At 27.8% G+C, this 16,844-nt stretch overlaps 1 protein-coding gene across 1 annotated transcript in view; it reads right to left on the bottom strand.

Moving 5' to 3' along the window:
• Positions 1 to 6,362: 6,362 nt before the first annotated feature.
• Kr-h2 (Krueppel homolog 2) overlaps positions 6,363 to 16,844 on the bottom strand; it is a gene marked incomplete in the record, with an annotated part of 17,361 nt that continues 6,879 nt past the window's right edge. Inside the window, 3 exon segments of the mRNA XM_067044605.1 lie at positions 6,363 to 7,699; positions 11,942 to 12,210; positions 15,055 to 15,188. Coding sequence (XP_066900706.1) covers positions 11,979 to 12,210; positions 15,055 to 15,188 — 366 coding nt within the window.

Raw genomic sequence — 16,844 nt, 5'->3', positions numbered from 1 at the left:
ACTCCATACTCTACATTCTTTTATAGTAGAGAAGTATATATCTTGGTGACCTTAAGTTGTTAGCACTGCTCTCTATGTTAAAAATCTCTTAATTATGACTAGAATCTTGAAAAATTGGCCTAAGACTAATCTATCAACAGGTCCATTCAGAAAATTATTAATTTCTTATTTCACAGTTAAGTATCAGGTGTATTCTCCTCAGCAGTCACCTGCAAAATCATATCTAAATAATGGTCAATCATGTGCATACAAAATGTTACCATGTTTGGCATAATCTAGATAATACCTAGCTAATTATTTTTGAAATAATAACTAAAATTTTGAATAAGGTAGATTTAGTTGCTATGCTTATGAAAGATTTTTATTTTTTTTTTAAAAGAAAAATCGCAAAGGGCAGAACTTGATAATTTTGGATTACTTCTTGCAAATCAGCAGCATAGTTCCTATCTGTGTTTTAATGAAAATTAATAAAATATCCGTCCTAAGTCAATATTAAAAAAAAATTGATTAGCTTATGTTCTGGGAAATATAAAGTTTTATTTAAACTGCATTCTTTATTGATATTTTTAAATCAGGTTATATTTCTTAGCATATGAATAAATCCATTGTTATGATTCTATTTTATTATTGTCCTTATTCTCTGTTATCTGGTTATTTGTCAGTTTCGCAATATCTTTCAATGAGAAAATAATAGGGGTACTATGAGAGAATGAAATAATTACAATTTTAATATATCTTTGGGTGCGGTGTCAAAGGTAAAACAGCCACAGGGTGTCAAACTGATAAACTTCAAGTCATGCTTTCTCAGCCAGTCTGTATTTTTTTTGCTTAATTCATATAAACAACAAACTAGTCATGTAGTTATGTAGCTTTTACAGTATTAATAAATTATAAAAATTATCTTGGAGGCATTGTAGACCATAGAACAAATCCACGGAAAAATTGGTTAGTAGGGATGTAGTGTTACCACACCCCTTGACCAACGTCTTATTTAAAAATAATACATTATCATATAAAAGTGCCATGTTTTAGGTCCCTTACTTGTTCAAGTCGGGCTCACACATCTTTCATCATTATAATACAAATAAAATTATGGGATGCCAATCAGGTAAAAGAATCACTGTCACTTTAGCTTAGGATCCCATTTATGAAATTGATCTTATTTTATTGGAATTGCCAAATTAACATTTCAGGATTCTGCCTCATCATAAGAGTACACTGCAATGAAATGTTATATGGTCATAAATAGTCCATTACTCATTGTACACTGAATTTTCACATTTATTATAAAACTGAAATTTATAAATTAAAGTGCCAAAATTGGTCAATAGGGTAAATTGGTGAAACATCACTGTGCATAAATTAAAAGAATTACACAACATAAAATCATTGTACAATTATTAAAAATATAAATTCAGTCAAACCTTAATAGAGCACAGTGGAACACTGGAATTAGTCCAATTGTCTAAGCCACACTCATTATTTTATTTTGTAAGAATGAACATTGGACTCAGGCTAAGTTCTACATAGAAGTCCCAGGATGTTTGCTCAAACACATTGATGGTAGAACATCAATTGTGTCATCTGGTTTTGTCTAATATTTTAGGGCTAGGTCCACTTTGGGATGACAGGGACCCAACTATTAAATTTTGAGTTATATTTCTTTCATTATAGATTTGTGATCTATGGAAAATCTAATAATATAGTAAACAAAATTAGATATGAATAATTTATAACCACATAATATTTTACAGTAGTGTAATCCTGAAGATGGGGCAAAATCTCACATATGATGTTTATTTAAAAATAAATATGTGCTAAGGAGATTAGTTTTCTTATTTATTATATACACCAGTAAAATCAAACATTGAAAACACATTTGGAGAAAATCAATGTTGGAAAGTAGGAGATACTTTTGGATGCTTTATTTGATAAAAAAAAATAATTATGATAGTTTCACACAGTCCTTCAATTCTTATACATCTTACTCCTTAAAAGAAAAGGGAAAAAAAAATCATGACTTTTCAGTTATTGATTTATAACTGTAAAGTGGTGCTTACTAGTGATAGCTTTTCTATTTCAAGAACTTAAGAACATTAAATTTTGGGTTGAATAGGAACCTTACTTATAGATTTTGTCCAGGAATATGGTCAAAATGAATGGGAGGATACTACAAGAATGTTGACCACCTTTACCAGAAAATTCAATACAGTAACTTTCAAGCCTTTTATTATGTCTTCATAGATAATCATAACAGTATTACCGTTTAATGAAAATAAATCTTATTAATTTTAAAGTTGAGTCTCATGGAAATGATCTATAGTCAAAATGATACCAAACCCAAAAAGCCACCAGAATATCCATCCTCCTACCACCCTATCTCTCTATTACCGATCATGGGCAAAATCCTCGAAAAACTCATTTTGAAACGCCTATACCCCATCCTAGATTCTAACCATATAATCCCTGATCACCAGTTTGGATTCCAAACATCCCACTCCACTATCCAGCAATGTCATCATGTGGTGGACATTGTCTCGTCTTCTTTAGGGCACGGAATGTACACCGCAGGAGTCTTTTTCGATGTAGAACAGGCTTTTCATCGAGTTTGGCACCTGGGACTGTTTTGCAAACTTCGTAAATTCCTTCTTCCCACCTATTTTCCACGTATAACAGTAATAAGGCCTATCTGGACCAACGGAGTTGAGCTTTGGGGCTCCACTGAACCTTCAAATTCCTCTTGCATCCAATCCTTACAATCCAAAATTGATTGTAAAATTCTTAATGCTCCTTACTTTATTACAAATAAAATCAAAGACCTTAATGTTCCTTATGTAACTGATCTACCCCAAACCGGATATCAATCCTTCCATTATTAACTCCCTAACCTCTCAAACCCATTAGTTTCTAACCTTGATTCCTCTTTCATTCCTGACAATCCTCCGAATCGTCTGAAAAGAAGATGGCCTCAAGAACTTATATCGTAAAAATGTTTTTAGAGTGCTACCAATGGGTAATTTCTGTTCATTCCTGTATCATACCATTATGATCTTACTTCAAATTTATTTGTATTTTATGTACAGTTATATAATAAATAATTAAATTAAAAAAAAAAAAAGTTGGGCCTGCCCATCTTGATTTTTTGGGAATAAAACATTTAACATTTTCCAGTTGGTTATAGACTAAAAGCTAAAAGTTCACAAACTTTCTTTTTATTTCTATTTAAACAATTATTAATCTTTCTTTTTATGTTCATAGAAGTTTTTTCCAAAAAAAATTTTTACCTTGTCACAAACAACCTGCCTTGGTTACCCTCAGACTGTCAGATCTATATTCTCAACTTTTTAAATATGACCAGGTCCATAATCTACTGAATTTACTTCATTAGAGACCAGTATTTTTTTGTTTAACTCAAGGTAGTAGGTGAATACTGTACCAGATAGTATGTTTAATATTTTATTTAATTCATTAATTTATTTAATGTTATATAAAATATTCTACATGAAGAAATGATCTGTTTCTGAGGCTCACTAATGAAAGAAAAGACTTTTAAGGAGTGAAAAGGTTGTGAAGTGACAAGCTGAAGGCCTTATCCTTCTTCATAAATACATTACAATGCTGCAGCATTAAAGAAATATGTTGATGAAAAACAAATAGCAGATCAAAATTAATTCCATTAATTTGAAATAAACAGAAAACAATAAAATAGAAATTTATATTTAATGCATTTGTTAAACACATTAAGGTTCTCATATTGATGTTGATTTTAGTGGTTAAGGCAACAGTCAAAGTAATCTACTTCACAAATAAAAATAACTGAATACATATATGATAAAAAATGATCATTTCAGTTTTATTAAATGCATTACATTGTTGAATGGTTCCAACATTAAGAATGAAGATCAACTGGATCTTTTCAATGAAATATTACCTTATAACTTGAGAGTAGATATTTATTAATTTATTTTAGTGGTTGAGGTTGAATCCATAAAAAATACACACACTGCTACAAAAATACATGTAAATGTTTATGTATAAATATATATAACACAACTTCGTAATCTCAGCTTGAAACATACAAATGCATAAAATAAAAACATTTTAAACAATAATATTGCATGGAACAAACCGACAGAAAATCACTTTGTAACCCATTAAGAGGTGACCAATAGAATAATAATTCAAAACTTAATGAGTTTTTAGATGTAGGGGATAAGAGCTTATTTTTAACAAAGTTTCAACTCTTTAACCTTTGTGATTATTGAACTCAGCATACAATTCCTGCAGTAAATTTCTCATTTACCTAGTTTCTTATTCTAAATATTTAGTGTAGGTTTCATTCTAAAAACCATAACAAAAAAAAAAAAATAAGGATAGATCACATCAATACTTTTATCCTGTACATAATATAAAGTTAATTAATAATTGTATAATAAAATATAATAATAATTGTTAGCAAAACGATAGGAATTTATTTTTGATCTACTGATTTCATTTTCGTTTGTTCATCTTCACATATAAATACAATGAATATTAAAATATGAAAAGAAAAAAAACAAAACATAACTGTACCTATCCTATATACGGTACTACTAATTAAACACCATTTATCTGTAACACCATTTAAAAACCGCATGAGTATCATTGTGCACAAGCATGCATGAACAAATATCCATAATATTCACAATTGGAAACAACAATTATGGAATTTTCAGAAATGGCACTTAACTAAATATTTACTGCTATATTAAATCAGTGATTTGTATAAAAGTTAAATAGATGAACAAGTAAAGTATCTAAAATGTTCAGCAAACAATTATATTACATTAAAAATCTACAATAAACACACATAGGATACACACTTAATTTTTTTTTTAATTATAAGAAAATGTAATTCAAGTGATATTGTGTGATTAAGACTAATATTGAAACTAATGAGATGTTAAAAATAAATTCAAAAACATAATCAGAATTAAATGAAACCAAAGGTTTAATGGTGAATTTTTTGAGGTAATATGAAAATATAATAAATACAAAAATATAGCTGCTATAACACTTTTCTTGTATTGAAATTTGAAGAACATTCACTTTAAAACATTTTTCTTCATTAATGGGTCTATAATGTGAATACTCTACTCTTATTTAGTCCAAAACTATGATGTGGGCCAGAAAAATTTCTTTCTCAGTTTGGTAATCTTAATAAACATACATGAAATAATGACCGATATCAAAGTATAGCAAATTATATTTTTCATATCTGGAAGTACTCTTTTCTTCAACATTCAAGTCTAAAAATGATTTCTTGATTAGTATAAACTGAATTAATATGATTTCGCTCCACTTTATCAAGTAAAACTATGTAATAGTTTGATATAGAATACTACTGTTTATCATATCTGAAAAAGTAATCCTAAGATAAGAACATAAAGGAAAACTAATGAATTAATAAAATAAATTTCATCCGATAAAAATAGTCATTTACTCTACTAGCATTATTCGTAATAAACAAAATTAAAGTGAAGAAAAGTAAATTATATAAAAGAAAAATTTATATTTCCTGCATTAATAGTCTCATGCAAGAAAAGACACGCAAAAAAAAAAAAAGTTTTGCTAGTTATAAGAAAAACTGCTTAATGGCAAGTTTTCCCTTTCGCTTTCCCAACTTATTTCAAATGATGGAACAAGAGGAGCACATCTCAGTGATGTGATGATAACTGTAAGGTAAAAAATACTATATTTTTCAATTTAAAAATTTTTTCTGTTAGCTTTTAGACAGTGATTATGATCCTCGCATCATAATTTCTTTAGCTTCTCTTGTAAAATTTAGTATTTTTGAGTGGGATCACTTTTCTTGTTGGTGAGCGATAATACACAACACTTCTTATAACAAAAACAAAAATTGAACAATATAAAAAAATAGAACACCTTATTATATAAAGTTATGAATCCAATAAACAGTCATTCTAAGGAGGTAGGTAAACAATTATATAATAAATCAAATGCTACGAAATAAGCAATAATTTTAAGTTGATACCTCCAAAAATATTTATTAATACTGTCATTAAGATCACAAAATATCTCTTTATCAACTACCAGTCATAACAGGATTCATACAAAAAGTGAACATCATTTTTTTATGACAGATATATAGTAAAAAATTTGCATACTTTAGTTTTAAATCACAATTATTTAAATATAAACTGTTTTACATTGTATGAATTTAATATTAAATAATTTAACTCTTCTTTAAAGGAAATGACAAATCCTCATAATTATAATAATTTACCAACATAATTCAAAGAAAATGATTAAAGAAAGGTAATAAATTTTAGAGAAAAACAAATAAACAACACAAACAGTAGTCCTTTAAAAAGACAGTAATTTTATTTTGGTATCTAATACAAATATTTAAACCTATACACACACAAACACACAGTTTGCTATATAACATGTACAAATACCATGAATAACTCATTTCTATCTTTACGAAATGAAACGAAGACCAATTCATTCATACCTAATAAGGTAAATTTCATTTACTACTAGCTTTGCACTTTTTAATTTTATACATTAAATCAATGTATATATTAATCTTATAATGTATAAAATAAAAGGATAAAAAACAAAATTTGAAAACCATACATGATAAAATTAGGCGACTAAATACTTTAAAATGGAATGATCGATTTATTTTAATATTAGAAAGTCAATTTTAAATTTTAATCACAAAAAGTTAATATACATAATATACAACAGAAAAATGGATTATTAATTAATAATTTTATTAAACTAAAAACTGCATAGTGAAACAATTATTTGTCCAGATATCATTTAATCAAAACAAAGAAATAAACACACAAAGACATTAAATAAATTACCAAGTTTAATTAATCTTTGAACAAATTTGACATCTTCATGTTTAAGCAATGCAAAAAACAATATTTCAAATTTAATTTGTGATCTATGGCATTCCTTAGAGGTAGTTATTGATTTTGTCTTCAATTATTAAAATAATAAAACTGGTTTGTTAAATGGTCTGAGAACATAAATTCCAAAGTTATAAACTAAGAAAAAGACTCATTCCAAATATATTAAATTAAATGAAAAATTGATCCAGCAAAATTATTTAGTTAACAATCAATTTGTTCAGCACAAAAACAAAACTTTTTAAAAATATTAATTACTTAAGATTATTCAGTAATAAATCATTAGCACCCTGTATTTATTAAAACAATAACTATGATTAAACAAAACATTAACATCGAAAATATTACAACCTAAAAGATCTAAAATCGAACATTGACAAATTATAAAACTTAATACAAATATTAAAACTCTACTTTGTTCCCCTTTTAACATATAAAGCTCCAACAAACCCTGAATAAGATAGTGAAAGTAAAAACATTAGTAAGTGTTCACCTGCCCTATAAGTTGTGCACAACCTAACAATGGATCACCACTTAATTGAAATATAAAACAAAATAGCTAAAGATAATAACCATATCCAGTTAAATATGGCTCCATCATATCTGGAAAAACAATTATTTATATACAGATAGAATGTAGCTAGTTTATTTTTATTGGATAAACACAATAATATATCAATGTAAAAGATATATTTCCTAAGAGTGTAATCAACCGGAACTGGAAGAAACAAACTGGATCTTCCAGAGAAGTGGGTATTGAATAACCATACCGTCTGTAAAAAAAAAAAAAAATAAATAAAATAAAGAAATAATGATAGAAATAAAATAGGAAGCAGATTAAAAAAATTGGGCAGATAACCTTATCATAAATTTCTAAAAGGTAAACCCGTGGATGGAAGCAATGCTTACAACTCAAGTTACAGTAAACCATTGCTAACAATTTAAGATAAATTCACTGACTGAATTAAATAAATCACATACAAATGTTTATTTTTACATGTTTCTCTTCTAGCCACTGTTTGCCAAATACTAAAGTAAAGTTGAAATTAAATGTAAATTGTGCAGAAATTAATCGGGCATGTACTGAAAGCTAAATTTTAAAATTACATTAAACAATATTTTAAATGAACTTCAATACTACCGTAAATAAAGATGTTACCACTCAGCTTTAACCATTTCATTTAAAATGGAAACTAATATTATACACATAATAGTGCTTTAATAAATTAATTAATAATTTTATGTATTCATAAAACTCATAATTATACTCAGTAGACCCAAGAAGAATCTGTCAAACCAAGGTCACATCTGTTTGACAAAGTTCACTAATTTTCTCTCCAGAAAAACTTAGTGGTGTCAAACTAAAATATGAAATCATAGAACAGAAGGATGACAATGCTCAGGTTATGGAAGGGCAATAAAGAACTTGTTAGCCTACAGCAACAAAATTAAATTATTGATAGAGATCAAGATGTGCTGATTAGAAACCTGATAATTTCATCTCATGGAATAAGAAAAAGACATAGCAGACTAGTCAAAATACCGAATTTTGGTCCACTAATCAATGCAGAGCATACAATATCCGAATTCATAGAAATAAGACAGTGCTAAAATGGATTAATGCACTGTTCATGATGAACTGTCCCATAACAACTAGGAGAACAGAGACATGTCTGTTGGATTTTTTATAATTAATTTTAGTTACTTTTTAAATTTAATAAGTCTTTATATTAACAAACAAAAATTTATGTTGATTATAAATACAAACATAAAGACAATTTAATATGTCAGTCTAATGGTAAGGGATCCTTAAGACTTACTACATCCAGTTAACAGTATTAGTATTTTAATACATGCTAAACAGTAAATAATTTATAATCAAGAAATTGGATTTTTATTTCAAATTAAAAATCCACAAAATATGCTATATATTAACAGATGAAAACTTCATATATGCAATTATTTCTTATATTATCATAAAATAAGTTGGGTTGGCTTTGGAACACAATTAAATAAAAAATCTGTCTGTTCAACTTATTTATTTGGACAGCCCTGATGAAGCCCTGCAAAGTGGGGCGAAACGTTGGAAAATAAATAGTTGTAAACTATTTTTATTTCTCTTTTGACCGCAACCCTGACCATCTCCCTATATATAAATAAAAAATAATTTCTTCCTAAAAATATAACAAATAACAAGTTGTATAAGTTAAAAGGTTAAGAAATAGTTTAGAAGATGAAGCACTTTCAAAATGCATAAAGATTGATAAGTTGATGAGGATTGAATCAACAAAAAAAAAAAAAATTCAAAATCAGAACCTCAAAACAACATTAGAAAACCATTTTATGCTGCGTATGTCCACACCAAAATCTTTAAAACCCGATTAGAAAGTTTCAATCCGTTGACTGCTGTTGAAGTTTTGAAACCTCACACATTTTTTAATAACTTTTATTAAAGTCCCAGTAAACATTTAAGAATCAAAATTGAGATTTGTCATTTCTCAATGAAATATCCTTTATTTTGATATGTCATTTGTCAAAATCCATCACTCCTGAGAGACGGAAAAGGGATCTGTTCTAACGTACTATATAGATGTATGATTTGCAGCGATTTCTCAAATAAAATGGTCTTTCCATTCCATGGAGGGTTGAGGTGGGAAATTTGGATTTTTAATATCAATGCTAACCCAAACAACATTTCTACCCAACCTTTTGAAATATTAGTTTTTTTTTTTTTGTTTTGTTTCCTAGAATAAGAGGTAAAAAAGTAATTTGCTTGGTGTATGAAACAAATATAATAAAATAATAAATAAATTTTTTAACTTTCACTTAGCCAAAAATATTTTAAAGTAAAGCAAAAAATTATTTTTAATACACATGTTTCTTGTTCAGTAGTGAACAAGAAATATGTACATCAAGCTTTCCTCACTAGGTAAATTTAATAAATTGACAAATAATAATGAAAATAAATTTATTTATAAATATAGAAATGGATCAAGTATTTGAGGATAAATAAATCAATTATAATGTAACTTTAAATGATAGAGAAATGTTAGATGCATAATATGACAATAAATACATAAGAAAGAGAAAGTTAATAAAATATTTTATAAACTTTGTAATGTAATTAAAAATTACATGGTCTAACAATAATAATATATGAATTTTAACTCAAATATGCACAATATTTCATTTAATTGGAGAAAAAAACACACTAATAGAGAAACATATTCAAACATCTGCTAAATAAAAGCAGGTAAAATAAGAATATAATGATATAAAAAACAGGTATCTGATAATAATCATTAATTGCACATAAATGGCATTTTTACAACAAAATATGGAATATTTAGAGTAAGTGTACCAGTTATCACCACCTTAAGGATGCTTTTCTGAGTTTCCACTAATATTTACTTATTATTCAATTAATATATATTTTTTTTCACCTTTTGATCCACAAATGTCTTACAGGTAAAATCCACTCTTTTTTTGCTCAAAACAATATGAAATTACACCAGTAAATAGGAAAAAGGCAGAGGTGGCTTCAGTTTCAGAAAGAACACATTTTGCAGCTAATTCTGAAACTTTATTACAAGTTTAACTTTTAAAACAAATAAATTATGGGCAGCAACATAAAATTTACAATGAACTTATTAATGATTTGAATTCTCCAAGAGTCCAAGAGAGTGGCTCCTTTTGGGCCACATTAGCTCATGAGCGTCAGCAATATGGTTTGCTCGCATCTCCTTAAGTTATATTTCTTCCCACTTCTTATTTCCCACTTTCTTTTTTCTCACCCAGCTATCTTCAAAAAATGTTTTTCTTGGATATTTTCATTCCTCAACTCTTCAGGTTTTCCTATTGGTTATTTTTCTAATAGCAGTGAAATCAGGACTTTCTTCTGGAGCAACACCACATTCAATTTTCACCATGTTCGAGGTCATAACGATGCAATATCTAAGTAGAGTTTCCAGGTAAGCATAAACTCTAATTGCAGGTATAGAAAGTACCCTGCTAGGTTCTATCTTAATCTTCGGGAATATTATTTTCCTCATATTTATTACTAGGTAAAGATCCTTGTGAAAATTTGGGCTGAGGAATGCCGGGTTTTAAATAGGTAGACATTGGATTCTGCAAGTATTCCTATTCATAGTCAAATTTTTCATGTCTTTGAGTAAGCAATGTTTATTGATCAACTAAATTGAACTAACCTTTTATTTAATAATCAAAATTCAACTCTTATTCCATTAAAATATATTTCATTTCCATCTCAGTATTCTTAATACATGGCTCTCATAGTTACCTAGAATATCTAAATGAATTGAAGGAACCAGCCAATTAGCTAATGGACAACCCAAACTATTTATGTTACAAACAGACGTTTGACGCCAGAACATGCTGTTCCACTAATCATCTACCTGAGCCGGTGATAAACAACCAACCCTAGGTGAACATGGCCCAGTTACTACAGTTTTCCAAAAAAACTCAAATAGATTCTTGTCCAGCAGAAGAAAAAAAAAATGGAAATTGAATAAAAGACAAAATTGATCCTTTGAACCAGTTATTACCACATCTGGGGATAATTAGATTAAGCAGCTGATATATCTAGATATTTCTCTTAAATCTACATTCCTGAAGACTTCATTGTATTCTAAAAAACAATTACCTAAACATATAGATTACAGGAAGAGCAAAAAGCAAACAGAAAGACCTTGACAAAAAAAAATCAAAATATAACTCACTTTGTTACCACGGTGTAAAAAAACAACTGGTCACGAACACCGATAACAACAACGGGTTATTGAGGAGTTATTCTCCAACAACCTGCTAAACCTTAGTGCGAAAAATGGAGCCAAGACTTTAATATATAAACTGGCTCCAGATTAAAATTTTAAATTGGCACCAAATATTTTTTTAAAATCTAAGTTGGAAGTGGTGATAGTTGATACAGTGGTGAGAATTGATACATTTAACCTATTAATATTAAATTTATGTGGTTAAAATAAAAAAATTCTTACCATTAGCAGGAAACCTCGTTGTTAAAACTGACTGAGTTTAATTGGCTGCAGTAGCTTCTGAAGTAATAGGAGCACATCTTGAAACAAATTGTATCAATGATTTAATACCAGTCTTCAAGAAACTTGGAGTATTTGGTTTAGCAGAGAAGTCGTCAAGTATCAATCTCAGTTCATGAAACATGTTCTTTGTATAAGGATTTCTGTGGGATTTGTAACGCATAACAAGAAACTGGTAATAAAAGAATGGAGTAAGAAGACCAGCACGACTCCTGCAACAAACAATAATTATTACTAATATTGAGAAAATTATAAGTATTACATTAAAACTATTTACAATAGTTTTATATTTTATAAAACAGTATATAAAGTGTTAAATTCTAAAACCACTAATCCATTTTCTAATTTTTACCAAAATTAGATACACATTGAGTTGACCCTCACTAATTTGGACCATTCTATAATCCGAATCACCCCTTTAAAAACATCAAGATACAAAATATAAAATTAAATATTTGATTTTATGTATGTAGTACATATACAATTACATTTAGTAAAACTGTATCTGTATTATCAACACAATAAGTGCAGAGGCATAAATAATCAACTTAAAAATACCAACCCTTTTTATTTAAAATAAAATCCAAGCTATATATTAAAACTTTGCACTCGAGAGCTCCAGAGCGGAGCCATTTAAAATTTGTCTTCAAACTCAAGGGCTCTGCTATGGAGACAATGCAAATAATTTTCAGTTCATAATATAAGGACAAAGATAAATCGTAAAAACTATTGTGTATAAGATATTTTGCTTATGGTAACGAATGACGGTCGCAGCTTGCGGATTAATACAATGGTAATATGAGCGAAAAAAAAGTTCGAGTGCAAAGGGTTAAAACTAGGAAGCATGTTTATTTTCTTAATTTCTTTATCGCCAGACATAACCTTTTTATTAAAATAATCTTCAGTGCAAAATTATATTGTTGACACAATGGTAATTTACACTATTGAAAAACGAGTAACTATGAATTTTATTAAAATATAAATGTATGTACTAACAAAATGATTGTATTCCAAAAAACCTTTCACCAGCTTTTCAACACCCTCCACCACCTCAGGTATTTTTTGGTAACCAACATTTTTTTTAACAAACAACAAATGAAAATTTAAGATTATTTCACAAGAAAATAGTTAAAAAATAAACTTCTGAACAATGATTAATAATTGTAAAAACATTTTTATATAAACACATGTATGATTATTGTTTTTAAATTCATTAGTTATTTATAAAGTGACTTTTTTTCATTCAGTAATCTAAATTTTTCGCTAATCCAAACCCCCTTGGTTTTAATTAGTTCAGGTTATTGAGAGTCCACTGTATACGCAAGAATAGACTAAATTAAAATTAAAATAGTATTATACATAATGCACATATATTCATACTTATAGAAGTAAGGGCTATGAAAATCTAAACTGTACCTTGTTATCCAGGGATAATAATAGATAAAACCCTAATACCTTAAAAAATATTAGAATGCATATAGATAATTACATCTAAATAAACTCTGTAATCCAAAGTATAGTTGCAATCCCGTGTGGTGGGGTAAGAACAGAAAAATTGAAGTTTTCAAGGAAAATTATAAATTTTAACAAAATATAATATGAATATATGTTAGAAACAAGGAAACGATAGAAATAAGTAATCCTGATATTGAGGAAAAACACCAAAACATCAATAGGAGTTTTAATTAAATAGCCTATCAATTTAATTACAACATTTTTAATTAAATAGCTTATGCTCCATATTTGCAGCTGAATTGAGTCATCATAAAAACAGCCCAGTTAAGAATTTCAGATAGAGAAGATAACATAGTAGTTTGTTTGAATTCTCTAAACTATCTGCGATGTATCAATAACCAGTACTCCGAAAAACTACTCATCAAATAAATATATCCTACACGATGTAAATGATTTATTATTTGAATTAATTATTTTATTATAATTACTATAGGTTTTAGCTTCAACAAATCTGGAAATGTAAAACCTTAACATTAGAAAGTGTTACCAAACTGAGGATTTTCACTCTATCTAAATATCTAATTGAACTCTTTCTCGAAACGAAGAGGCAGACGGTAATGACCAATTCCGAGGATCATCATCAACTTTGGTGCCAAATCTAAAGAAAAATTGGTCCAGTAGTTCCATAAGTTAATTCAATTTTTGAATTCTACATATCATGAAACATAAAACCTCCAAATTTTAGGGAATGATAATTTGTTTTTTATGGTTCATTTTTGAAAATAATAAAACAAGAGTTCATCTGGTTGTTTTTCTTTGAATATCAAGTCAAATTGGTATAACTAAATATTTGATAGCCAATAAACCAGCAGCTGCAAAAGCACACTCATTGAACAAAGTCAAAAATTTAAATCTTTATTTGAAGAGAACAGAAATTCATCAATCCCTTAGAATAGCCCGTGTAAAGGCATGATAAATTCTATGAAATGAACAAACATCAAATAACCTCAAATTGACAAAGCACACAGTGAAGGACTTCATGCTACAAGTAGTCCAGATGATGAGAAGTTGTCATTACTTTTCATCAAATGGTACCCCCCCCCCCATCCCACAGCTCATTGATGACAGGAGAAACTGCATTGAAGTGCGAACAATGCTAAAAAAATGTAAACGGTAAAGCATATAACTCAGTAATTTTGCAATTCCTCCATCTCTAGATAAGGTATTAGGACATTATCAGAAATGCCTCACTAAAATCATTAAATTTACAAATGAGACAACAATTCACAATTATAATAATTTTTTTAGTTTTAAGTTTCAAATTGAACAGTTAATTAAGCCTTCTTAGTTTAAACCATTTATATTATATGCTTTCCCAATTTTATTCATACTTTTCATCACCAAATACAGACCATTGTGTGTATAATCGGCGATCCTTAATCATGAGCAGTTTTTTGCCCTTAAATATAATAAAATAATACCAATAAAATTTCATAAAGTAACATTTCTGATATGAAGAAACCTATAATCTTGAAGGGTTATCTTTTCATAAGACATTCATACATTAAGAGTCCTAATTATAAAAATATTATAATACTTACAAAAAAAGAAGAATAATAGAAAATGGCATCAAGAGAATCTCAGTAAGAGCAATCAGACTAAGTATTTTCCTGGATTGGAGCTCAACAAGTGAAATGAGTAATCTTGCACCCCACCATGAATTTCGTCCAATGGTCTGTAAGATAAAATAGTTTAAAATTAAAGTAAATGAAGTGTTTAACACACAGAAGTATATAATAAACCAATTATCTAATACATGTTTACTTGTCTATATATGAATATGCACATATACCACTATTATGATTATATACCCATAATTATACCATAACTTTATGATAAGTGGCAAAATATAAATACTTATACCAAAGAGTAGTACATAAGAATTCCACGTGTTGTGGATATATTCAGCAAGACAGAAAACTGAGCTAAACAGGAAAGAATAAATTATAGTATTAATGTTTGAAGGTAACAGTAAGTAATAACAGATATATGATGCTACCAATATAAAATTATAGTAGGCTTAGTTGGAGTTAAGAGTTATTAGAATATTTTCATGAAAATTTTATTTCAATCAAAGGAATTCACAACTGAACGAAAGTTACTGAGGATTATGTATGGAGAATTATGTATGATTTAATTTTATTGAATTAGGATTAACATCAGTTAATTTTCTGTTTAGGCAATGCATAATTATATATACAAAAAATAATAATATCTGATATTTGTAGAAGAAACCATACATCTTCAGGAACCTAGATTTAAAGAATCTCAAAGGGTTTTAAAATAATTTGTGATGAGTAATTTATTACATCGAAGTTAGGAGGACTAAACATTTTTTATAGTCAATTCTTGAGATACCACAAGGTTCAATTTCTGTTGTTCTTTGATAGATAAATGTCTATATATGGAAATAATTACATAATATATTGTTATTCAATTATAACAAAATATATTCATACAGTCTCAACAATTCTTTGTTAATTCATATTAAATGTATAACAATTCAGTAAACCCAGCCACCACCAAGGACAGTCAATCAAATAACAGTTTTTTTACAAACTTATTATCAATGATTTTAAAACCATTATAATTATAATTAGCATACCTCAATTTTAGTTTCACACCCTGACATTAATTATTAAAATTTGCAGGCTATCATGCACAGGTCAAATATAACACTTAATATTAAATATTTTATTATTAAAAATCCTATAAAATTTAATTATAGTTACCTAAAATTCAAACATTTATTCATAAATTAGTTTTACTAAAAATCTCTGTATAATGTTGGTTTTAATTTTTCATGTCTAACTTAGAATTAACTGTACAATTAATATTTTCTAATAAATAAATAGCTTGAGTATATTTCTTTAAAAAGTAATATTTTTCGTAAGTAAAATAATGCTTCGGTCAAAATCAAAACTATGTTTATTTTAATAAAAAAGCATACACCAGCACTGGCACAGCATGCGTAAAAAATATACAACCTGGTTGTGAGGTAGGTTAAACAATATTGGTATGGATAAGTGAATGATAGTAGAACAGGATAATTTGCAAATAAATATATAATTTATATTTAAATGTGTTAGTGATAAACATAGGTAATCAAACATACAATGGTGTAAATATTAATAAATAAATATGATTTTCCTTGTTTATTTTTTTAGGTTAATTTTGACTGTATTATATCTGACCTGGGCATATTAACCTGCAAATTTTAATGATTAAAGTGAGGCTGTGAAACTAAAATTAAATTATGCTAATTAGACAATAGATTGTTTGCTATCAAGCTGTTACTTGATGATGGCCGAATTAGCCATGTATATATATA

The sequence above is a fragment of the Halyomorpha halys genome, unplaced genomic scaffold (assembly GCF_000696795.3).
Source record: "Halyomorpha halys isolate HHAL.00 unplaced genomic scaffold, Hhal_1.1 Scaffold176.1, whole genome shotgun sequence".
NCBI lineage: Eukaryota > Metazoa > Arthropoda > Insecta > Hemiptera > Pentatomidae > Halyomorpha > Halyomorpha halys.
The sequence above is the reverse complement of the archived record's forward strand: the minus strand, read 5'-3'. Positions and strand labels throughout refer to the sequence as shown.